The sequence below is a fragment of the Condylura cristata genome, unplaced genomic scaffold, assembly GCF_000260355.1.
Source record: "Condylura cristata isolate star-nosed mole 26May11 unplaced genomic scaffold, ConCri1.0 scaffold00001, whole genome shotgun sequence".
Taxonomy (NCBI): domain Eukaryota; kingdom Metazoa; phylum Chordata; class Mammalia; order Eulipotyphla; family Talpidae; genus Condylura; species Condylura cristata.
This window is the reverse complement of record NW_004567102.1, coordinates 8,216,290-8,242,408: the sequence shown is the minus strand read 5'-3', so window position 1 is coordinate 8,242,408 and position 26,119 is coordinate 8,216,290. Positions and strand designations below refer to the sequence as shown.

Sequence of the window (26,119 nt, the reverse complement as noted above, 5' to 3'; positions counted from 1 at the left end):
AGACACCCTACTGAAGGGGAGCAAATATTTGTAGACTGTATATCTGACAAAGGAGTGATATTGAAGAGCTACAAAGAACTCAAACAACGATACAAAAACAAAACAAATAACTCAATCAAAAAGTGGGCAGAAGAACTAAACAGACACTTCTCCAAAGACATACAGACTGTAAACAGGCACTTATCACTAGAGAAATGCAAATCAAGAACACACTGAGATATCAGTAAGAATGGTCCATAATGAAATGCCAGAAACAAGGGCTGGTGAGAAAGTGGGGGAAAGGGGACCCCCTATACTGCTGAGGGGAGTACAGACTTCATAGAAAATGGTATGGCGGTATCTCAAGACATTCAAAGTGGATCAGCCATATGAGCCAGTAGTCCCACTCCTAGGCACCTACCGCTAAAATTCAAAAACACTAATTCAAAAGGAAACTTGCGCCCCCGTGCTTATTCAGCACAATTTATTAGAGCTGAATCATGAAAACTACTCAAAGCAGATGAGTGGAGCAAGAAGATGTGGTGGAGGAAGTTCTTTTCCCCCCTCCTTACAGACATAATAAATACATAAATTATTTGGACTTCATCTTAACTGGAGACTTTTCTAGTCTCCTCCACTATTTATTCAATCTATCTTTTTAATGTCCGTATGGATTTGTGAATCTTTTATTTGATACATTGGATTATAACCCCAGGCCTCATAATTTCATTGCTTAAGTTGTCCAGCTAGGAGTACTTTTTCCCTGTCTTTTTTACACACACATTGTTAGAATGAAAGGAGTTTCCTCTTTCTATCACTTTTGTGCTCCTCTAATCACCGATTGAGCATCATTAGAGAGAACTGAGGATACAGAGAGGATGGAGCCCCTTCTATCAGCTGCCCCCTCACCAAGGAATCCAGTCCTGCTGCCCCTCCCCCACAGAGCCCGCTTCACATGTCAGCCACTTCCCCAGTCCCTTCCTCAGTTCTTCAGCTCAGAAGCTGGGGAGCGTGCACAGGATCAAGTCCAGCTTCTGGTTTCCACTCCTCAGAGGCTACCTCTTTTCTCTTCTTCATTATCAGAAGCAGATTGTGGGTAGCATGGCTTGGGGAACCCCACACCTGTTCTTGCCCCCTGTCTTACTGGTGCTCCTGGCCTCAGGTGAGATGAAGAGGTGCAAAGGTGACTCAGGGAGTAGGGGGTGTTCTGTGACTGGGGGACTGGCTTTGGGGAGCCATGGTCCTTGTGGGAGCATCAGAAGTTGTTCTCTGCCTCTTCTCCCCAGTCCTAGGAGTGGGTGACTGGGTCCAGCCAGGCTCTGATCTGATGACTTTTTTTTATAAAGATTTATTTATTTATGCCTACAGAACTGGGGTACAGGCCAGAGGTGGTGAGAGGATTCACCAGAGACAGAGTGGGGAGCAGAACAGGCAGATGGATGGAGTACACTGCTGAGGGGAGCAGCAGGAGGGTCGGGAGAGGCCTGCCGCACCATGTGGTCACCTCTGGGCGGCGGGTAGAACTCACTCGAAGCAGCTGCTGCTGGCTTGCAGTGCTGCATCCTAACCTTTTGCACCACCAGGGAGAGCCCCTGACCTGATGAATTTTTACCCAGGTTCTTGGGGAAAAGCTGAGCCTGAATTGCTTTATGGCGAGGTCGGAAAGGTACTTTCTGTGCAGTGCACATACCCTCCCACCCAAGGGCCCTACATACCTAAGTCCTGGTGTCTGCAAACATCACCCGGTTGGTGTAATCGAATGGTGACCAGCTCTAAGCCCCGGACCTCCGCTCAGGACTCGCGACATGTGATCTGGGACGCACCGGACATCGGCCTCTGCATCATACTTACAATTCAGCTGAAGGAAGACGACTCGGGGATCTACTGGTGTGGAAGCTATAATGCTTCTTCAAAACAAATCGCTATTTTCAGAAAAATCAACCTGGTGGTATCTCCAGGTGAGCTTCTTTCTTAAGGAAATATCTCCCTTCTTCCCAGACTCTGGGGGGAATGTCACACAGTCATTTTCTGGTCCCCATTGCACCAGACCCCACCAGGTTTTGCTCTGAGGAGAGTAAGGGCCAATGTCCCAGAGAAGGGCTGTCAACTCCGCTTCACTCTGCCAGCCCTGGCCCCTCTTTGTGGGGTAGGTTCCCAGGGCTAACTATGAGGTCCAGAGTCTCTCTGTGACCCCCAAATCTCCAGGATGCAGAACTGAAGCACAGTTCTCCCTCTGCCCGAGGGACCCAGAAGGACTGTCTCAGGGTCCCTATTCCCTCTCACAGCCTTGGGCCAGAGCTCTTTCTTTCCTCTGGCCTCTGAATAGCCGCCTCATTCTTTTCTCTTTAGCCACCACCACGTCTCCCATGTGGACCTCTACTTGGTTCCTACCAACTACTGGTAAGTCTGGGGTTGCGATGAGGAGAAGAAAGGGGGTGGCCTGACAGTTTGGTAACCTCAGATTCAAGGAAGCCTGCCTCTGGGGGCTGAATGCCTGTGGCCTGGGCTGTGGAGGAGTTTGAGTCTGGGCTTGCTTGGAAATAGGTGTGTAACCTGAACAGGATCAGCTTCCCAAGAGGCAAACCTGTCTCAAAAGAACCTAGACCTATATGTCCCAACATGCCCTCACTTCCCAGCTCAGGGAGAAACTGTTCTCCTCTAGGTTTAGTGCTAGCTGAGCTGCAGATGGTCATACAGATCATAGGCTCTAACTACCCCCACCTGAGAGAGCCGATGGAGATGATTCTGTCCCTTCTCCCTTCCTCCCATGATTTTGGCAGACAATTCTATTCTTTTTTTTTTTCTTTCTGTTTCTTATTATCTTCACTGTTTCCTGCACAGGTCTGGTGACTTCTCCAGAGAGGACTTTCAGCACACCTTCCATCAATGCTACCACACACGGGTAGGTCAGGCTCACACTGGGTGGGGGGCCTGAAGAGGGGGCAGCTGGCTTATGCAGCTTCTGAGTAGGCAACAGAGGCTCCCAGGACTCTTTACAAGACTGTGAGGTTAGCTCACTCTCAGCAACTCAGGGGAGCAACTTTGCTACATGATTAATTGACCTTAAGACAATTCTGCCACCAAGAATAAAGAATGAACATGGAAAGAGAGACACTGAAAAGGACATAATAAAATGCGACTTTGTTCGTGTGGGTAGATTCATAGGAATTCCACGAATAGAGAGCTGGTTTGCTTTTGCAGCAATTGAGAAAAGAATGAAAAATGGAAGAGGAACATTTAGAAAGGACATGGTAACATTGCTACCTCATAACTAATTGGCTATAAGGCATCTCTGAGTAGGGAGACATTCAAAGCACATACTGAAAGATGAACAATTAATAATAAAATTAAAGTAACAAAATATCCACATATATTTAAAAATGCGTGTAGATTAATGGCAGGCTGTGCAAAGAACTAATTTTCTTTTGTGAATTGTACCTAAACGTCCATCTTCCTAGTCATTCAGTTATTCACAGTACAACACATTTTTTTTTCCTTTTTTGGTGATCAAGTTTGTGAAAGTATGAAGTCAGAGTGTAAAGCCACACCACATCTTTTAATTTTATTTTTAAAATTGCTATTAAATTAGCATTATTTTCCCTCCTTGCCAGTGTTTTGACAGTACAGGATCCCCCCTCACGTGTAACCACTGTATTTTATGGTAGTTTCCCAGAGAAATCAGATGGCACTCAGAGAGGTGGAGAGAGAGATTTACTTGTCACATGGGTGGGCTCAGTGTGACCAGTCTCAAAAGGCTGAGCCCCGAATTACAGGAGTGGCGAAGTTTTATACAGGTTGTATGAGGAGGCTTGTCATCCCATCCATCACAGCATAAGCATTCTTAATTGTTTGGAAAGAGGGGCAAGGTAGCCATAGCTACTGCAGTGGGTCAGTAGCACAATGAGGGAACTTTCTGCTCCAGCAAGCAGCAGAATCCAAGCAACAGACTCCCCCAAGCAGCAGGCCTGGGAAAGGAGCAGAACCTCAGCAGACCTGGGAAACTTCCCCTGCAATGTAGCCCACCTCCCACCAGAGCACCCACCGTTCTCCATTATAGTCAGTGGTGCTCTCTCCACCACCACCACTTCCCCCCATTTCTCCTTCAACCCCTGCTCCTCTGAAAGCCCTGGTGAGCTTAGCTAGAAGACTGTCTATGGGGAGCTTCCAAGGGTTGGTTTTAAAGTTTGTCTTTGAGACTAGCAGTCAAACTGTAAATCGGAGACTTTCAGCAGGGAAGGGAGAGGGAAGAGCACAAGAGACAGTGGTAATGGTTCTCAGGTGTCTTGGTGGTGATAATTTTATGGGGACAACACCTGAGAGGAGAAATCAAACATTGTAGAAAATTGAACAATGATGTAAAAACATATAACTAAAAAAGAAAAAAAATTAAGTTTGTCTTTGACGACCTGATTTTTCTACATTCGCTATATAAACTACACCATCCAGTATTTATCTTTCTCCTTCTGGTGTATCGCTTAGTATAGCCTTTTCCAGCTTCACCCATGTTGTGGCAAATGGTGTGAGTTTGTCTTTTTTGATCACCGAGTGGTATTCCATTGTGCGTGTGTGTGTAACCCATCGTCTTGATCGACTCAACTGTTTTTGAGTTGTTTCGTATCTTAAACATAGGAGTGAAGATTCCTTTTGATTATGTATCTTTCTGTTATTTGGTAGCTACCTGAGTGAAATTACTGGGTCATATGGTAGATCCATCTTTAATCTTTTGAGAAACCTCCACACAGCTTTCAATAGGGATCGTGCCAGTCTACATTCCCAGCAATAGTGTAAGAGGGCTCCTTTCTCTCCACACCCTCACCAGCACTTGTAATCTGAATTGTTGTTTTAATTAGTTTTTCCTTGGAACTATAAGGTCCTCTGTGTATGTTAACTCACCTGCAAATGATAATGTTACTTCTTTCTCAATTTGAATTCTTGCCTAATTGCTCTAGCTATCACTTCTAACATAAGTTGAATACTAGTGGTGAGAGTGTAGCAGATCTTAGTGGAAAGGTTCTCAGTTTTTCACCACTAAGAATGATGCTAACTATGAGTTTGTCATATATGTACATGATCTTTATTATGTTAAGATATGTTCCATTTCTCCCAAGGTTTTTTGAGTGGTTTTATCTTAAGTAGATGTTGAATTTTGCTAATTCAACATCTTTCTTGGTATCTTTTGAAATGATCATATGGCTTTTATCTTTATTTTGCTGATGTGGTGATTGATTTTCAGATTTTCCATCTCACCAAATTGAGGTGTTTAATCCTTTTACTGAATTGTTGGGTTCAATTTGCTAAGATTTTATTGAGGATTTATTAGAGAGTTTGGTCTGCAGTTTTCTTTTTTGTGGTTTTTGTTTGGGTTTGATACTAGAATGGTGTTGGCCTCATAAAATGTATTTGGCTGTATGCCTTCTCTCTAAGTTTTTGAAAGAGTTTGAAGAGGATCGGTATTAGTTAATCTTTGAAAATTTGGTAGAAATTGCTTGTGAACTTATCTGACCCTGGGCTTCTGTTTTTTGGGAGAGTTTTGGTTACTGTTTCCATTTCCTTGTTTGTAGTTGTTATTGTTGTTTCTCAGTTTTCCTGTTTCTTCCCGATTAAGTCTTGGCTAGTTGTATGATTCTAAAAATTTGTCCCTCTCATCTATGTTGTTGAACTTGTTTGCATATATGTGTTCATAGTAATCTTCTATCATCCTCTGGATTTCTGTAACATCCGATGGAACTTCTCCCCTTTTATCTGACCCTTATTTGAGTTTTTTCTCTGGTGAGCTTAGCTAGAAGACTGTCTATTTTGTTTAATTTTAAAGAGCCAAATTTTGTTTTCATTGATTTTTGGACTGTCTTTTTTATTTCTATCTCATTTATTTCTGTTTTACTTTTTATTATTTACTTCCTTCTTTTATTTTTCTTCCTTTTCTAATTCCTTAATATGAGAGACTAAACTGTTTATCTGGGGTCTTTCTTGTTTATTTGGGCCTGTGTTGCTTTCCCCTTAACACTACTTTTGCTGTGTCCCATAAGTTCTGGAAGCGTGTGTTCTCTTTGTAATTCATCTCAATATCTTCTTTGATTTCCTTGTTGCTCTAGTAGTCTTTTAGTATTGTGTTGTTCAATCTGTACATATTAGTGGATTTCCCTGTTTTCTTTCTGTGATTAATTTCTTATTTGGTACCTTTATAGTCAGAGAAAATGGTTGGTATGATTTCAATCTTCATGAATTTTTTGATGCTTGTCTTGTGACCCAACACATGGTCAGTCCTGAACAAAAACCCATGGGTACTTGAAAATATATGCTTTTGCCTTTTTTTTTTTTTAAGATTTTATTTATGTATGCATACAGAAATGGGCTACAGGCCAGAGGTTACCTTCCTTTGGGTCCCACTCGTAGAATTTTTTCCCAGTCCTTTACTTGAAGACTAAGCTTATCTTTAGAAGTTAGGAGAATTGACTGGAAACAGAAGGTTGGATTCTGTTTCCTAATCCAGCTAGACATGCTGTGTTTTGATGAGCCCTGCACATTTACATTTAGAGTGAAAGTCTGTTACTATACTATCTTATACACAATTTTGTGGTTCTGTTTATTTTATTTCCTTGTTCAATTCTTTGTGTTCATTCTTCCCAGACTGCATATTAAGCTTACCTTTGAAAAACACAGGTTAGCATTGCATCGTCCATTCGGATGGTTTTTTTCTATCTGCAAGTTTGATATTCAATGACTTAGTATGCTGGCTGAATTTGTAGATGTTAAACATGCTGATATGGAAGATCAACTATAAACTGCACTCAGCATTTCTACTATGTGGGGAAGAGCACCTGCAAGTACCCTAACCTTTGCGTTGTTCAAGAGTCCACTGCACTGTATTAGAAACATTAGAAAGTTGATTTCTTATTTCATCAGTGGAGGGGAAAAAAACCCCAAACTGATAGGTTGAACATATTAAACTGAGCGATCCATTAATGAGTGGAGAAATGAAATCAAACTGTCTGTCATTTAGTTCTTTTCCTTTGAGACAAAATTCATTGTCTTGCAGGTAATATTTAATTGTATGGTGAAACTGTTAAAGTGTGACTACCTGACATGCTTTTTTAAGGTAGTTGGGGTATGATATGCTGCAGAGAACTTTCTCTAGGCTCAGGTACAGAGTTAGGGAGATAAAATGGGGAGGACGATATAGACTATTAAATTTGGAGAAATTATCTAAAAAATCATTAAACATGGGTTTCTAGAATGAGACCAAATTAAACCCAAACAATGTGGGAGTAAAGGTTACTCTGAACCTTGAGAAATGGATGGTGAGGATAGCCTTGGGTTGATGTTGGCTGAAGACTTCCTCAAGAAACAAGTGAGAGAAAACTTTTTCAGCTCTTGACTCTTGCTGTTATGGATCTTAAGACCATCAGATGGTCCCTTTGTTGAGGAAACAGACTGCAGCAATCTAGGTCATGGGTCTGTAGGCGATCACAAGGCACAACAAAAACCATGAGTGACTCATGGAGATGAATGGCTTACTGCATAAGCAGTACATGTCTTGACATGTGGTTACGAAGAATCCCTATGGGAGTGAAAGTGAAAAAGAAATGTATTATAAATCTCAGAATTTTGGAAAAAGGAAAGATCTCACATCTATAAGAAAATAAAAAGTACACACATATATAATATACACACAAAAATACAAACACACATGCATACTTACTGCAAGAAAACATACACACACACACACACACGCACGCATATGCCTTTAAAGCCATGTATGAAATGTACCTATCAAAGACAAACAGAAAATTCTAAAGATTTTCATATTGTCTACAATAGAATAAGAATTATATCTCCATAAAAGAACACAATTGCATAATATGTGTGTATGTGTAAATGAGAATCCATTAACAAAGACACAAGGTAAGCTTCTTCCAGTCCTTGCCCTCCCCAAGAACACAGACCTCAACAAAAAAAACAGTGATTATCATTCTTAGGGTAACACTTACCCACACCCTCCCCTTTCCTCTCCAGAGTCCCATGCTTTACAACACAGACACAAGGAACAGGCTTAGGTAAGGAAAAACACTCAGGGAACCTCTGGGAGCAACAGTTTTGAAAAATATAGTGAGCTAAGCACTCAGTTTAAGAAGATAGAGGGTGAGCAATATAAAAAGTCCAAGGAATATAAAGGAAGAAAATTGTAATGGTGATTTTTTTAAAAAGATTTATTTATTTGTGCATACAGAACTTGGGTACAGGCCAGAGGCTCAGGGGTGGCGAGAGGCTTCACCAGAGACAGAGTGGGGAGCAGAACAGGCAGATCGACAAAGTACACTGCTGAGGGGAGCAGCGGGCGGGTCAGGAGAGGTCTTGTTTGCCATGTGGTCCCTTCCCAGGGTGGGGATCGAACTCATACAGAAGTGGCTTTTAGCTTCTTAATGCTGTGCTTTAACCTGCTGCTCCACCAGGGAGAGCCTGTAATGGTGATTTTTGATAAAGAAAATTCATCATTCATTCTTTGAAAAGTCTAATAAGACAGTTTCAACATGACTGATCAATAGAAGATACAACTAAGCAACAACTAAGCAACAAATTGAAGGAAAAGAAAACACCTCTGCAAGAAAATATTTTAAAATAAATCCTGAACAAATATTTGTTTGAAAATGCCCATCCTCCAGCAAACCTGCCATGCTTTTCTAAGTTGCCTCTTGCTGATGGGCCAACCTGATGGCCCGCCCTCTGTCACATGGTGGGGCTTGTTCCTACTCCTCAGGCCCTGGCCCTCCTGCCCTACTGAGCTCTGGCCCTTCTCTCTCCCCATGGCCAAGACTTTCTTCCTCTCAAGACTCCTGGCTTCCCAACTAGGGGCTTTCTTCAAGGCACAGAGGGGCCCTGTGGACCCTGTTCACTATTCCTGAATCCACTGGCCCTGCATGGCTGGTTTAGGGTGGTCCTTAACCATACAAGCTCCAACAAGGAGTCTGCAGGAGCAGCTGACATCTCAGCCCAGGCCTGTACCCCCCCTCCTCTCTCCTCTCCAGGAATTCCAGCTTCCTTCTCTCCCATGGGTTGGCTGCCTCCACACCCCTGGTGCCCATGTTGTGTGGACTCCTTGTGGCCAAGGTCCTGGCTCTGTGCTTCTAGGCTGGGGTTCCAGGTGAGTGGCAAGGTTCAAAGGGAATCCGGTGAGGGGGACTTGGGGTTGGAGGCTGCTTCTTTCCCAGGAAAAGGGCCAGGAAGAGGGAGCCAGAGAGCACACAGTTGGGAAAAATTATGACAGTCTAACTTCAAAATTCATTATTTCTTGCTATGTTTGCATTTTACTTCAATGGTCCCTGCTCCCACTCAATATAAATACACCTTAGAGAAAAGACAGCTCCTAGACCAGGTTTAGCTTCATTCTCCATTCTGAGAGTAAGGAGCATGGGAGGAGAAACCTGAGAGTCAGAGAGACGGTCTGCAGAGGGAGAAGGGAAGGCTCAGCCAGAAAGGGAAAGAAAGAAGGTGAGAGAGGAGCAGGAGAGGGAGGTCAGTGGCAGGAACAGCAGGAGCGAGGGGCTGGCAAAGAAGGTAGGGAAAGGCTCCTTCCAATTTGGAGATGTCCTCCTCAGCCTGCTCCTCAGGGTCAAGAGGACACTGTGGGTGCAGTGACAGCTTCTGCTGGTGTCTGTCCAGCCCAGATGCCAGAACTCTCAGGTGCGTTTAGCCTCATCCTGTCATCTTGCGTGACACATTCTTCTTCCTCTTCCTCTGTCCAGCTACTGGGAGCCACCTCTAAGCGCTGAGCATGGCAGCCCGCGCCCGCAGCAACTCCAGCTCCTGAGCTCACCTGTGACGATCCTGCATCTCAGACCCACCCTCTGGGTCTGACCACCCCCTGAACCCCCTTCCTGCCCTGCCCCGAGATGTCCACCCGTGGAAGGTTTTGCTGTGTCTGGTTAGCACCTCACACATGGGCAAAAGCCCAGCTCAGCACCTCGTCCTTCTCTACGTCCTTCCCTTCTCTCTCTCTGGACACTCCCATTTTCTCACCAAATCCCCAAACTGGCGCTGTGATTTCTCACTTTGCCTCTGTACTACCTGAGGATCCTAGCAATGCATTTCCTCTCTTCTTAAAATTCAAGCCATTGGACTGAACTCTCTTGGGGGAAACAGAGGGAGATGGCGCATGAATCCCATGGCATTCTCTCCTTCTACCCCAGGTGTCTTGAAATAAAATAAAAATGACTTTTCTATAAATTTAAAAATAAATGAAGGCTGTATTCTGCAGAAATTTATTTCTAGAAGATTAATAATAAAAGAGCAGATACAATTAAAACAGCAAGAGCAGGGCCCTCCCTGGTGGCGCAGCAGGTTAAAGCGCAGCACTAAGAAGCTAAAGCCACTTCCGCATGAGTTCGATCCCCGCCTGCCCCGGAGGTGACCACATGGCGTGGCAGACCTCTCCTGACCTGCTGGCTGCTGCCCTCAGCAGTGTACTTTGTTGATCTGCCTGTTCTGCTCCCAACTCTGTCTCTGGTGAATCCTCTCACTGCCTCTGCACCTCTGGCCTGTACCCCAGTTCTGTAAGCACAAATAAAATAACTCTTAAAAAAAAAAAAAAAGCAAGAGCAAAGGGTTCAGCAGCCCTTTGAGCAGAGGACAATTAGTCCAAAATGCTTCTTCCACAAATAAGTTTGTCACCAACTGGAGACTCTGCGGTCTGATGATTGCTAATGAATTAATACAATAACCACGGCGGGTAAAGCACAGCAGCACCTTTATTACTTGATAAGCAATGGACAAGAGGAAACTTGTGCCCCATAGTCCCTCGCCTTTGGGTTGGGAGATGGAATTACTCTGAGTGCCAATGCCCAGGCTGCCACCTGAGCTCCTGACCAACCAGGCACAGACTGAACATCCCCCTGGTGATCACCTCCTGGTATTAGGGGACCGTGTAAAGCCCATAGTATTTTCTGTGCTCTGACTGAAAGGTTATAAATCATGGGTGTGCTGGTGATATATAATATCAAAAAAGAAAAACAAAATGGAGCCATCTGGAGTCTGAGTACCTAAAATAGAGTCAGGAGGCGTTGAGTGTTGTACCCTAGGCACATCCCGACAAGCGCGTGGGCAGGCAGACATGCCCACCAGAGAAGGAGGAAGAGATCACACAGGTGTGCCAGACGCCACCTAGGATTAAAATGTGACCAGTCACCACTTAACAAACTTTGTACCCATCAGAAGTGCACTGACTGAAAGCCTCATTTGCACAGAGCAAGCATGAGTGTAACCTAGCTGTCCCTTTGTGACAGAAGCATGCCCCTTCCAGGAGAATGGGGCACACAGCTCAGGTGTGTCCAACCTGTAGTCCTGTAGCTGTGTAACTCAGTCAGGCTTCAGTTTCTTGGCCTACACCCACCTCGTGTTCAATTAATTCAGCTCAGGAAACTGTTTATTCACTTGATCACTGATTTATTACCAAGGACACTAAAGGATGCAAATCAACAGCCAGACGGAAGAGACACACTGGGTTAGGCATGGGGGAAAGACACTGAGCTTCCATGTCCTCTTTTTTATTTATTTATTTATTTATTTATTTATGCATATAGAATTGGGGTACAGGCCATAGGTACAGGGGTGGTGAGAAGATTCACCAGAGACAAAGTGAGGAGCAGAACAGGCAGGTCCATGAAGTCCACTGCTGAGGGGAGCAGCAGGCGAGACAGGAGAGGTCTGCTACGGCATGTGGGTCAGCTCCATGACTGGGGATCAAACTTGCACTGAAGTGGCTGCAGCTGGCTTGCAGTGCTGCATCCTAACCTGTTGCGCCACCTGTTGCCCTTTCATGCCCTCTTCAGGCATTCTGTTCTCTAGATGTTCCCATGTTCTTTAATCTGCTGCACCCAGGAAGGCCCCTTTTTGCTTTCTTAAATGCAGGCTTCATTATCTAGGCATAATTGGTTAAATCTGTGGCCACTGGCAGTTAGTTGAGTCAGCCTCTGACCTGCCTTCTCTCCCAAGAGGTCTGGGGAAGTCAGGGTGAAGGGATTACAATTGCCTGTCCTCTAATCCCAAGCTGGCTGACTCTGACATCCCACTCTCACCCTTAGGTTCTTCCCATGGCACCCCATAGACATAAAAAGAGATTTTTATTACTCTCAGTTAGGAAGTGCCAGGGCTTCTAGGAGCTGTGAGCCAGACTCTATGGAAAAAGACCAGATAACTATGGGGGAGATATACTGTGTGTGCTGTGTGAAGAAAATAGGGGGAGAGGGGTTTGCCAGGGTGAAAGACCACCAGAGACACAGTATGGAAAGTAGAAAAGGCAGATTTATTGAATTTCCCTGCAAAAGGCTGCAAGGGATGAGAATTTTTGCCCACCACTGGGAGGAAGTTTGAAGTACTTATACTCTGAACTTGACGGCTTCCTAAGATTTAGGGTCCAGTCTGTGCTATCTGCTGTCAACTAGCTGTCAGGCCTGATGATCTCTGCATCCTTTAGAACTGTCCCCTGCCTTAAATGGCCACAGGTGGGCTTTACTGCCCTGTTTCAAAGGCAATCTTTGAGTCCCCTTATCTGCCCAGGTTTCTTGGCTGCTCCCAGGGTAACTCTTCAGCTCCTCTTACCTGTTTAAAACTTCCCAACCCTGTTTGAAGACCAGAGAAAGACCAAGTTTTAAAACCATATAAATTCCAACAAAATACCTATTTTGGGGGCCTCCCTGGTGGTGCAACACTGTGAAGCTACCCACAGCCGCTTTGCACGAGTTTGACCCCTGGCCAGGGAGTGACCCACATGGCACAGCAGACCTCTCCTGACCCACCTGCTGCTTCCCTCAGCAGTGTATTTCAGTCCATCTGCCTGTTCTGCTCCCCACTCTGTCTCTGGTGAATCCTCTCACTCTCTGTACTTCTGGCCTAACACCTCCATTTTCCTATGCATAAATAAATAAATCTTTAAAAAATACATATTTTGGTCATTTGAATGGCCAAGCATATACTATAAATCACAGTTTCCTTTTTTATTTTTTTTTTAAACTCAAAAGTTCAGTAAGATGAAGTCTTGGGCACAAGATGGAGTCAGTTTGTCATCCTGTACATCCATTTCACAGTCCTAATCCCTCATTCTCACGTGTGTCCTCATCCAAAACGACAACGCTGAGGTGTGAAATGTGTAGTCTTGACTTTGATGTACCCTTATGAAACACACGGTAATATTTTCTATGACTGTATTTTTAACTTACATAAAAGAAATTGTGGTATACTTTTCTCACATGTTTGTCTAACTGTTGCTGGGTGCACCCAACCCGCCACCCCAGAGTATTTCAGGACCGCTGCATATTTCATATTTCCATCCCTCATGCTTTCTTCAGAACCCAGGGCGCCCTGTTGTGCCTCCTCACCCCCATCACAGGCAAGTCTGCATGAATCTCCTCCACGCGCTCTTGTGAGACTTCCTTTAGGACTTTGGAATTTGCTGGGTGGTAGGATCGCAGACATCTGACTAATGCAGTCACCTTGTGCCGCCTGACCGGTTAATGGAGACAACTGGCCACGATGTGCTTCCTCTTTTGTATCTAAACCGAGCATACAGCGCCACCTATCGGAAAGGTTTGGAAAAAAATAAAAGAGGGAGCTGAGAATAAATGAAGCTGGGATGGACCATGATTGTTCTACATATTATTCTCTAAAATTTTGATTATGCTTGGATTTCATAACAAAATGATGCATACACCCATGTAATTCATGTAAAACTAATACAAACACTTGTGCGTTGAGGCATAGACATTTGTTTTTCAGTTGCAAGTAGCTAGACCCAATCTTTTTTTGATTTATTGAACTTGCACAACTGTAATGGACTGTATAACTCATTTCACTTATAAAATACAGAAATATTGAGATTCATTTAAAGCCATAACAGTAGGACAAAACTAGACTGGACAAAAGAAAATCTTCATTACTTCAGATACTAAAAGTTAACTTTAAGCAATACTATTTTCCAACTTTCTTGAAAAATAAGTTTAAGGTGTATGCTGTGTTTATTTGATACACTATATATATATATATACTCATATGTATATATATATATATATATATATATATATACAGTGTGTGTATATATAGTGTTTGCTAACATTTCCATCATGTCACACAGCTTTATAATATTTTGACATTATCAGGTAAAATTATTTAATTCCTTTCACTATGTTTTCAAATTTGTGATTAATTCTATCCTTTAATATATAAAAGAATTCTTTTTCTTCAAAAATGAAAATATTATTACATCATCCTCTTATATCCAGTGGAAAATCTGATGCCATTTTGTTTTGGTCATTTTAACTGTTTTAATCTCTCTGTAGTGTTTTGGAATTTTCTCTTTGACATTTTTATCACCACATGTTTTGATATAAAGTCTTTAATTACCCAATCTATTTTAATTATTTGAGCACATTCACTCATGTGTCTTACTTGTTTAAATTATCTTATATATTTAAATTAACACTTTTCCAAATAGTTTCCCCTTTCCATTTACTTTCCCCCCTCCTTTCGAAACTTCTAGATGTTGAATTTTTATTCTGTCCTCTGTACCTCTTACTGTCTATTACACGATTCCTTCCTCATACCTTCTGGAAATATTCCCTGACTTTGTGTTTCTCACTCACCAATTTCTTTTTATTTTTTCTATTTCTTCCACTCGCTGAGATTCTTACTTCAACAATTATTTTTGTGAACAAGATCTTTAATTTATTCTTTTTTATTACTACCTTGTTCAGTTTCATGCTTCTTAAATTGGCCCTTAGCAGGGACCTCCCTGGTGGCATGAGGGTTAAAGTCTTACCAGCCACTGCCACCTGAGTTCAGTCCCTAGCCAGGGAGCTGGCCCACATGGCTCAGTAATCCTCTCCTAACGAAGTGCACTGCTGAGGGGAGCAGCGGGCGGGTCAGGAGAGGTCTGCCACGCCATGTGGTCACCTCCGGGGCAGGCAGGGATCGAACTCATGCGGAAGTGGCTTTAGCTTCTCAGTGCTGTGCTTTAACCCACTGCGCCACCAGGGAGGGCCAAAATAAATCTTTTTTAAAAAAAGACCCTTATTTATCTAAGAATATTATACTTCTTTTAAATAATTCTTCTCCCACTAGTTCTTCTCTCTCTATATTAGGTCGTTGAATTTGTTTCTAATTGCTTTGTTTGACTTGTCATCAATTTTTTCGTAATATTATGCAAATTCCCTTAAGATGTCATCTTGCATTCCCTTGTTTTTTTCTGAAGATCAGTGACTGACCATGGATTTCACTGCCTAAGATTGCCCCAGAGGTGAGGAGAGGTGATAGTTTGCCAGAAACAGTCCTAGTGGGTAGACATACTTAGGGTATCACAGAGTTACCCACACTAGGGATTTAACAAATGAAATGAACCATGTTTAACAATTTGAAAAATGAATTGACCCTCTGTTTACGTTCCTACCCAAATTCCAAATGGCTTAAAGAGATAAATGTTAGTAAGAAAATATATATTAAAAAAATTCAAATTGCCACACACTGATTCAATCGTGAGGAAAGCAGGCACATGTTAGCATATGAGAGAAACAGACCACAAAGCAAAAAGGTTTGCCAAAATCAAATTAAACTGGTCTGAGTCGTGAAACACCATAAAGAAAATAAAAATCACACAGAAATGAGTTTTTTTTAAAAAGTATCTATGTTAAGGAATTAAAGTTTTTTATCATAAGAGTTTCTCATAAATGAGCAGGAAAAAGATACACACTCCAGAAGGGAAATACATGTTGCGTCCTGGAGGAGGGCAGTGTTGCCAATAATCTTGGGCCACCGGACAGAGAAGTCAACCCACCGGTCCCGTTCTTTATTTTTCTCATGCTTTATACAATTTTTGGAGGTAGCTACATGCTGAAGCTTACTTACAGGAATAGTTAGTACTTCACACGCCCACTGAGCACCGATGGTCTGATTTATAGAGTGCAGACCTCCCATTTACTGTGTTTACTAAGTCAACTACTTCTAGCTAGCATGTCTACTTATATTTCCGGTGTGCCTGGCTGGATTTCAATGCCGAATCGTCTCCTGGGCCAGCATGTCCTCCGGATTCCAGTCACACAACCTGGGAGGCCATTTGCAGCCTCCTTATCCCGCGAGTGTTCTCAGGGTTCAGGTCACGCCGACCTTCTTGGAGACGAGCTGCGTGCGATTCTCCACGGGAAGAGGCGAAGATGGCTTCTTCCCTAGGGCCTCTGGTGGGACCACTGTTTTCCCAGTTTCTGATGCTCGTGATACTTGTATCAGAGTTGGCTCCCTGAGCTGTGAGAGTGCACGTTTCTGTTGTTTTAAGTCACCAAATTTGCAGTAATGGGAAGTTAATACATTAGCATTGGTTGTGGGGTAATGAAAATGTTCTGAAATTGGATTGTGCCCAAGGTCTTACAACTTAGTAAATATACTAACCTCATTGAAGGAGATGCTATAAATGGATCAATTTCATTTATTTAAAAATATCTTTATCGAGTTAATATTGGTTTACAACATCGTTTCTTAGATGGATTGAATTTGCAGTGCGTGAATTATACCTGAGTAAGGTTTTTAAAAACATTGTGACCTTGGGTTAAGCAAAGATTTCTTTGATACGATACAAAAAACATGATCCATAAAATATGACATATTGGATTCCAAAATTTAAAACTTGTTTTCTTGAAAGATGCTGTCAGGTAAAGAAGAAGGCAAACCACAGACTAGGAAAGTTATTTGTAAAGCCCATAGTTGATAGAGGACTTATCAATATTTCAGACTATATAAAGCATTTCCAAAAGTCAATAATAAGAAAACAAAGAATGAGGAACAGATCATTGATCGAGATATATATTGATTTTTCAAGAAGGTATATTGATGGGAAATATGCACAATAAAATAAGCTTGGTACCACTCTAAGTCATTAGAGAAATACAGAATAAACCACAATGAACATCATGACAACATGAAAGGCCTAACCCCTGACAACATCGAAAGGCCACCAGAAAAAGGAAGCAGCTGCAGCATTGCTGGTAGAGATACAACCTGTGCAGTACTTTGGAAGACACCTTGCCAGTGTCTTTAAGATGAGAGATAATCTTACAAAAGAACCCAGCAATTCTTCCCTAGGTTACTTATCCAATAAGTCTGTGGTCACACAAAAACCTGTATACAAATACTTGCAGTAATTTTTATTTGGAATAACCCCAAATTGGAAACCAAACTGAGTGTGCCTCACTTAGGATAGATAGGGCTAAGGAAGTTATGGTACATCCACACAGTGGGGGCTTACTGAGCAACAAAAAGGAGCTCTTCATATGACCAACTGATAACATCTCAAATGCACTGAGTCAACTCTATGTGCTACATGTACTATTCCATTACTTCTGGAAGAGGCAAAACTAGAGGGGGTGGAAAACCAGATTAGTGTTGCTTGGACCTGGGGATAGAAAATGGGGGCACTATTAAGGGATCTCAGGAAACTTCTAGGGCAGGCTTCTATATAATTTTTTAAGATTTATTTATGCACACAGAACTGGGGGATCGAGGTGCAGGATTGACGAAGTACACTGCTGAGGGGAGCAGTGGGCAGGAGGTCTGCTGCACCAATGGTTCTGCTCCCTGGCTGACGATCGAACTCATGCTGAAGCAGCTGCAGCTAGCTTCACAGTGCTATGCTTTAACACATTGTGCCACCAGGGAGGGCCCTGTATCTTGATTATGATGGGGCTTACCAATCTATATGGGTTTGTCAGACTCCCAGAACTTGTTATTGCAAGGGTGAATCTCATTCTATGTCAAGTAGACCTTAGTTTTCTGAATGGATAAATGGGTACAAAGAAATAAAAAAAATAATGTTGTGTTAAAGTATTTCATACATAAAAATTAAGAGTATACAAGTATTGACTCATTAGGTTACACACAGGAAGCCCTCGATTACATCTCCATGATATGTCTAATGCATACACGTATTTATAGATTTTAATAAACCTTCCAAATTTCCCTCCAGAAACTCTGAATCTAGCATCTGTTTCCAGTGGAATGAAGGTGTGTGGGTTCTTTCAGCCACATTGGCACAGCTTCAACAGTGATCACAAATTTCAAAAAGCTTTACATGGTAAGGAACACACCATTGTGGGGGGTTCCCAATAGAAATGTTGATTCCAAGCACACAAAGCCCCCACAGCAAATAACAGACCCTCTCTCAGCCCCAATCTTGAAGCTATATACTGTTCTGATGGAGGAAAGGAAAGAAGAAAGACACTACGTTTGTTCAGAGGGAAGATGGTTTCTGATCTCAAGGACCTGAATGAGGACAGCAAACATGCACTGAACACAGAAGGGTGAATAAAGAAAACCTAATATGCTTTCAGGGTATACTCTGTGTATGATCATTATGTTACACACAGGAAGCCCACAATTAAGTCTCAACAAAATGTCTAATGCATACACATTTTTGAAGATTTTAATAAGCTCTGAGAGGGCTGAAGTTACGATGGCAGCTCATGTCCCTGATCGCAGGGCACAGCACAAGGTACAGCATGAAGGACTAAGAATGAGCAAGCGAATCAGTGAACAAATGAGTAAACTGAGACTCCAAGTTTGGAGTCAGCCAAGATAAAATGTTCTTGAATTGAGATCTGGGCGTTCCTCCTCAGTTTTAGACTTGTGCCCATGCAAACTTGAGGAAGTTTTATTCATCTAAGTGTCATTTAAGGAAAAGAAATTGTCCCAGGTGAGGGGGAGAAGCACACACAGTTATGGAGGTCCACCTGGGCCCCAAGACCCCAAAGGAGAGCATGACACAGCTCCTAAGCCATCAGAAGTCTATTCTTTTAGTTCTGGGGACTGAGTGAAGGGTGGGGTGGAAGGCTAAGTGCTGGGTCATTTCAGCTGGAACAGGGCGGCTGTATAGCAGAGATAGGGTTGAGGGAGCGGAAGTGGAGTGAGCTGTGTGCTGGCTGGGGGCCAGGTTAGGGTAGAAGGGGCTGGGGGTGTGGCTTCTGGAAGAGGTGGGGGAAGGGAAGTATTGCAGTCTTTTAGGAAGCCTGGAAGAGGGACTAGGAGTCCAAGGCGGCTGGTGACCAGGTAGACGCCACAGTAGGAAAGGCAGAGAGCGATGAGGGGGCCAGGACCAGAGAGTAGCAAAAGGGAAAGGTAGTGTGCGTGCGTGCGTGTGCGTGCGTGCGTGTGAGTGTGTGAGTGGGAGTGTGTGCGCGCGTGTGCGTGTGTGTACACGAATGCGTGTGTGTATGTGCATGCGTGCGTGCGTGTGCATGCGTGTGAGTGCGTGTGTGCATGCGTGCGTGTGCATGCGTGTGAGCGCGTGCGTGTGCGCGTGTGAGTGTGTGCGTGTGCGCGTGTGAGTGTGCATGCACGTGTGTGCGTGCATGTGAGTGTGCGCGCGCGTGTGTGTGCGTGTGAGTGTGCACATGCGTGTGTGTGTGCATGTGAGTGTGTGAGCGTGCACCCCCATGAGTGATGGCCCAGGAGCCCCTTCCGGAACTAAACTTTATGCTCTGAGTCTTACAGTTTGCATCTTCTCCTCCTCTGACACCCCCCCCCATTACTCTAACCGTGACAAAAAAAAGATGCATGTGAGCACATGAGGGGTATTTGTTAAGTGTAAACATAGGACCAGTGAGGAATCTTTCAGAGGGAGAGACAGGGCACCAGAACGAACATGTGCTGTGAGGAATACACGAATGAGTATGTGACTGAGCTAACAAGCATCTCCTTGGCAAGGTACATGAGAACAAAGATTTCTGCCTACCCCCCACAGCCTCTCATGGCCCCAAAGCATCATTTCCCAAGTCTCTGAGCCCAGAAGATTCCAGGAGCATCTGTACCTGCGGTTCTGGAAGCCTCACAACAGTTTTCTAGGTGGGTCAGACAGACAGAGGCCCTCCTTTGGAACCACCTTCCAGAAGGGAGTCAGAGAGGCTGAGGAGCCTTCTGAGCCTGACATCCCTCCCGGGGCTGGGGGCCCCCCTGGACTGGGTGGGGCGGCCACACCTGCCTGAGTTTCGAGGAAGAGGGTGGAAACAACAGCCAGCACCGCCCTCTGCTCGGCTCTGGGGGCCCCTGCGGTCTCAGCTGTTGGTCACAGTGGGTCCCACAACTTCCTCACTTCCCTAAATGGGCAGCTGCACTTTTAAACCCCGGGTGTGCCCCCAAGTGGCACGTAGGTGCTGCAAAGGTCTGGGGCCCTAACCGTGGCTCCCCGGGGTGTCCGGGCCCCCTGCTGGCCTGTGACTGTCCAGCTGGAGGTGCCATGGCCCCCACGTTGCCCCTCCTTCTGCTGCTGTGGCTCCAGGGCCGTGTATCAGGTGAGCGGGCTGCGGGGCTGGCGGGAGACGAGGGGAGGGCCTGTGGCTTGTCAAGTGAGTTTGTGCAATGTTTGTTGGGATGGAAGAGGAGGTGTTTGGGGCTAGTTTAGTAGCTCCTTACTGGCGACCAGAGAAGGCTCCTCTGGTCTGGCCTCAGACAAAGCTATCCCAGGCCTCACAGACTAAGAGAGAAGTCGGGCTCCTCTCTGCATGGGCCACTTTATCTGCCAGTCTCTCTCAGGGTGGACACTCAATTTCCTCACACAGACTGTCTTCCCTTGGTCTCTGCCAGGAAAAGCCCTGTGTGCTTCTTCCAGAAATCATTGCATTGTTTGTGTTCCCTTTGAACTCGCTTTTCTGCGGCACTCTGGCGCCTTCACCCCCTTTTGTGTGCCCTGTCTGAGAGCAGCAATCCTTGAAGGCGTCTCCCATCCTACAGTTGCCAATGCCCCTTGAGGGGGCCTCCCATAATTCTTCCTTTTTCACTGCCATGGCAACCAAATTACCACTTCCTGTTTGGTTCTGGGCATGGTGTGACGGGTTAGCAGAACCCACTCCCCTGTGCTTGTGAGAGGGTGAAAGGCAGACGCGAATGAACACAGCACCCTGGGAACCCTTGGCAAGGTTACACCACCCAGGTTCCTGCCACGAGGCGCCCTCTCCAGTCAGGACAGAAGAATATCTCTGTACCAGGCAACCCTGGGGTCCCCCAAACCTCCCAGCCAGCTGATAATGGAGATGAATCATTATGTTTAGTTTGCATGGGAAGAGTAGTGCTCTGAGGAATGTTGCCTTACTCTGAGTTTCAACTACAGTGAGCTGGGTTGGAAACTGAGGCAGAGTCTTGGCCATCGAGCGCCACTGGAGAAGTCTGGGGCAGCCTGCATTGGAGGAAAGGAAGCACCAGCTGAACACCTGCTTCCTTCAAGCCCTACCCATGCATGGTTCTCACAATCAAAGAACCAGATAAAGAAACAGAGCCCTAAGAGAGTCACTCACGTGTTTAGGCAATGGCAGGCCTGCGGGCCCTTCCTTGTTTATTCAGACTCCAAAATGCATGCTTTCCACCTTGCCCTCTCCAACGGGGAGAAGGTTTTTTGTGCATTTGTTTGCAAAGGGCTCAGGGGGCTTAAAGGATTAAGTGCTGATTTTATGGCTGGCAAAGGGAGGGACCTCATGGCAGCTCCCTCCCCCCCACCCCTCCTATGCCCCCCACTGCTCACCACCTTATTCTTGGCTCTCTCTATTGTTTCCCCTCCAGGTTAGATGGTGCCCACATTCCTGGGCAGGAAAAGCAACAACCTATTATAGAAGAACAGCGTGTAGCTGTATATTTTGCTTGGCACATTCCCTGCGTTTATGTGTGCTTTTCGTCTATGGGTTTTATGTACCTAGAATATTATAAAATTCAACTTTTTTTTTTTGCATTTTAAAAGAACAGGTTTATTAGAAAAAGGAGAAAATAAAAGAGAGATACCTGCATAGTCTGAGGTGGGCAGGAGAGCTGCCTCAATTTGCTTTTTAAAAGATTTTAGAAGTGAACCCATCTGTGAAGTAAACAATTTCTCTTGATGTTCTCAAATACTGAATTTTCTTATCTACCTGTTGTTTTTGTTCTGCCCTTTTATTACTTCATGACTTCTGTTTGCCTGGACACATCCTCCTCACTGAGGGCAAGACCTGGGTTTCCCCTACAATATCGTGAAGCTGGTGCTCACCAGTCTCCCCTCAAATTAGCAAACGCCTGATGAAAGGCTCAAGGGGCTGTGTCTGTTGGGGAGCTCGGAGTTGACTCCATCAGATTGGGGGGAGGGGTCCCTGAGAACTTCGCCTGTGACTCAGTTATCAGATTGTGATTTCCCAGGGGCTATCCAATCTTTCTCGGAATCCTCAGGGGCACAGGACAGTGGCTTGCCCAGGGAGGAACCCCCAGAAGGCGGGGCCAGGGCTTCTCCAACAGCCTGAGGGCTAGCTGAAGGGAGGGCTGACTCCCCAGTCAGCCCAGGTAGGCCAGTGTGATCCTCCTAACATACTGAGGAGAGCTCCCTCAAACTAAGTGTTATGGCAACAGGGCAGTATCCATTTCCTCTCCCTTCACCTCAAGCTTTGACATTCAAGATGCCTCCTCTCCCTGGCCCGCGCCAGACCTCCTCAGCAAGTCCTGTCTCCCCAGGTGCACCTGCTGAAAGCGTGTACTCCAGAGTGAAGCACCTTGAAGGGGAGACCCTGTCTGTACAGTGCTCCTACAAAAGCCGCAAAAACCACGTGGAGGGAAAGGTTTGGTGCAAAATCAGGAGGAACAAATGCGAGCCTAGGTTCACCCGGGTCGGGGCCCAGGGGCCGCGCTACCTGCTGCAGGATGACGTCAAGGCCAGGGTGGTCTACGTCACCATGGCGGCCCTCCGACGTCAGGACTCTGGCCGGTACTGGTGCATGCGCAATAGCTCCGGGACCCTCTACCCTTTAATGGGCTTCCAGCTGGAAGTGTCTCCAGGTGAGCAGGCCCACCGGGGCTGGGATGGGTAAGGGGAGAACTGGGGTGGGGGACGGGGAGTGAACGTGCCCCCTTCACCTCAGCTACCAAGAGCTGTAAGATTAATAATCCATTAGTGGACAAGGTGCCCTCTGGGGGTTTCGGACATATTCATGAGCATTATTGTCAACATTTTACAGGTGACAACAATGACACCTATAAGACATTAGGTGGCTCTGATCTTGTCCAAGATCACACAGCTAATGAGTGGCAGAGAGAAATTTCCAGCCCAGGGCTCTGTGTTTTTTTTCCGTCACTCATCTGTCAGTATCTAGCCACTGACTCCCCAGGACATGCCAGGCACTGTTCTAGTCTGTGATCATCAGTGGTGAGTGCCCGGGAGAGGGCAGGCAGTAAATAGTACAGCATCAGATCATTTCAGTTGACAAGATATATTCTTTTTTTTTTTTTAAAAAAAAGATTTATTTATTTATGTATACAGAACTGGGGTACAGGCCAGAAGCACAGGGGCAGTGAGAGGATTCACCAGAGACAGAGTGGGGAGCAGAACAGGCAGAGGCAAAGTACACTGCTGAGGGGAGCAGTGGGCAGGTCTTGAGAGATCTGCCAGCCATGTGGGTCACTGGGGCAGGGATAGAACTCATGCGGAAGTGGCTTAAGCTTCTCAGTGCTGCGCTTTAACCCGCTGCGCTACCAGGGAGGGCCTGCTTTATTTTCTTAAGAATATTTCTTGTCAGGCCCTGCCTGGTGGCACAGCAGGTTAAAGCGCAGCACTGAGAAGCTAAAGCCACTTCCACATGAGTTCTATCCCCTCCTGCCCCGGAGGAGATCCACATGGCGTGGCAGACCTCTCCTGACCCGCCCGCTGCCCCCCTCAGCAGTGTACTTCGTCGATCTGCCTGTTCTGCTCCCCACTCTGTCTCTGGTGAATCCTTTCACCCTCCGCATCTCTGGCCTGTACCCCAGCTCTATATAAATAAATAAATAAATCTTAAAAAAAAGAAAAGAAAAAAAAGCAGTGTTATGAACTAGAAAGTAATGCAGTGGTTGGGGGAGCTGCTGAGGTCCTGGGAGTTGGAGTGGACCTCCAGAGCAGATGACATCCCATAGAACCCTGTGTGAAGAGGTCTCTCTAGCCCTGCTGAAGCGTGGACCACCCATGGAGCTGGACATGAACGAGGCAGGCCTATGTGACTGGTCCATGCTGAGTGTGGGCAAGGGAGAGGAGGTGAGGGACAGAATCCAACAGCAGACTTAAGTTCAGGAGAGGGTGTCTGAGTTTTGTTCTAAGCAGAAAGGATGTGATTAGGGCACTTATGGACAGTGTTGTGGCTTCTGTTTAAGATTTTAGTGGTTGCTGTGTGCAGGCTGGCTTGTAGAAGGGTAAAAACCCTGGGAAGAAAGGCTTGTGGGCTTCCTGGGTGGAAATGACAGTGTTTTGGAGTAGGATGTGGGCCCTGGGATGGAAAAAAAATCAGAGAGCTCAAATCTATGCTGCTGAGACTTCCTGCTTACCCTGTAAGTTTGGGAGGGAAGAAGGGATTGCTTTTTTGAGGTGAGTAATCAAGGTTGATCCATGGTTTTCTATTTCATCAACAAGGTGGATGGTGATACCATTTACTGAGTAGGATAAATCTTTTCTTTTTATTTTGTATCTTTTTTAAAAGATTTATTTATTTATGCATACAGAACTGGGGTATAGGCCAGAAGTGTAGGAGGTGAAAGGGGTCACCAGAGACAGAGTGGGGAGCAGAACAGGCCAACTAACTGAAGTACACTGCTGAGGGGAGCAGTGGTGGGTCAGGAGAGGTCTGCCGCGCCATGTGGGTCAGCTCCCTGGCTGGGGATTGAACTCGTGTTGAAACAGCTGTTGTCCAGCTCTGTAGTGCTACGCTTTAATCGGTGGGCGCCACCATGGAGGGCCCATGGTAGGATTAATCTTAAAGAGGAGCTGATTTGAAGGAGAACCATTAAGAACTATATTTTGACATGTTAAGGTAAAAAGTTTTTTCTAGAACCCAAGGTGGAGAAATGAAGCAGGCAGTTGGTATATGGTCCTGGAACCCAGCTGAGAGGATGGAGTAGGAGACATATATGAAAATGTCTCTGTAAAGATACTTTAAAATCAGTGAGACTAGGGAAGTCCAGGGAGGTAGAAAGTAAGCTAGTGATTGCTTAGGGCTGGGTAGGGTGGGGGTGGTGAGGAAAAGATGATAGAAGGACCTCAGCTAGAGGGTGGATTTTTTTTTTTTCCGAGAGATGAAAGTATTCTAAAATTGACTGTGATGATGTTTGTACATCTCAGAATGTCCTAATAACCATGGAATCATGGTGCTTTAAATGGACATGTTATACGGAATGTGAATTTCTTCTCAAAAATGCTGCTGAAAAAACCAAGAGGGTGTAAAAGCTCTCTCTTGGGTAGAGAGAAAGCAGAGTGGAAAGGCAAAAACCAAGTCCCAAGTTTCTGTGAAGTTTTAAGTTTTAAGACAGCAAAGGTGAGAGACCAGCTAGAGAGCTGGAAAAAGCAATCAGTCATGATGAAATGTATCATCTACCCTTCTTGTTGCTCTGTGTCCCCCTCTACTGAATATAATGACAGCTATCTCTAAGATGTAGGATCAAATCTCAGCCCTCCTGTCTCCGATTCTGATTCAGGACCCACGAAGTAGTTGAAACCAGGTTACTCAAGTCTTAACTGTGTCAGAATACAATGGCCTTATTTTTCTCTTCTATTGCCATGTTGTGCTATATCCAATAATACTTTCCCTCTCTTAGCAAGAATTTGGGGGTGATCCCAACTTTCCAGACCATTTTAGTTTTTGGAAAATAAAAAATTCCCCAACCCAGTTAAAACCCTAATCTCCACTTCCACTTCAAGACCAGGTTGTGTGGTCCAAGATACCTGACGTGGGGAAGGAGAGGCAGCTGCTGCCTAACCCCCCTCTTTCAATTCAGGAGGTGGGGAAGAGGGGTTCTTGGCAGTCACCCCTTCCTTCTCTCCTTCTCCTACCCCCTTGGTGTATGAAGCAGGAATGAAGGAAAGGGACCCTTGTAGAAGTTCTCTGTGTCACCCCTTTTTTCCCATCCAAGTACTAGCCAGGCCTGACCCTGCTTAACTTCCGAGATCAGACGAGACTGAAACTGTTGAGGGTGGTATGGCCACAGACAGTGTCACTCCTTTTCTGGTCAGCACTATGAGATCTCTGGTGAGGTGGGTTTCCAATGCTCTCCCAAGGCACCTTTACATGAGTTCTTTGCGGGGGGAGGGGGGTTTTGAGGGCATCTCCACTCTTCACCTTTACATGAGTTCTTTGCGGGGGGAGGGGGGTTT

The 26,119-nt window shown here is 45.0% G+C and overlaps 2 protein-coding genes across 2 annotated transcripts in view; both read left to right on the top strand.

The window, feature by feature from the left end:
• The first annotated feature begins 1,080 nt into the window (after positions 1 to 1,080).
• LOC101622296 (trem-like transcript 4 protein) lies at positions 1,081 to 12,076 on the top strand. Its single transcript, XM_004674003.1, has 4 exons — positions 1,081 to 1,141; positions 1,596 to 1,937; positions 2,329 to 2,379; positions 12,054 to 12,076. The coding sequence occupies exons 1-4, from the start codon at positions 1,081 to 1,083 to the stop codon at positions 12,074 to 12,076; spliced, it is 477 nt and encodes a 158-aa protein (XP_004674060.1).
• An 8,156-nt stretch (positions 12,077 to 20,232) lies between these two features.
• Positions 20,233 to 26,119, top strand: part of TREML2 (triggering receptor expressed on myeloid cells-like 2) — a 9,404-nt gene continuing 3,517 nt past the window's right edge. Inside the window, exons 1-2 of the mRNA XM_004674002.2 lie at positions 20,233 to 20,291; positions 22,465 to 22,785. Of these exons, the coding sequence (XP_004674059.1) occupies positions 20,237 to 20,291; positions 22,465 to 22,785 (376 nt within the window). The 5' untranslated portion in view covers positions 20,233 to 20,236. The remainder of the gene's footprint in view (positions 20,292 to 22,464; positions 22,786 to 26,119) is intronic.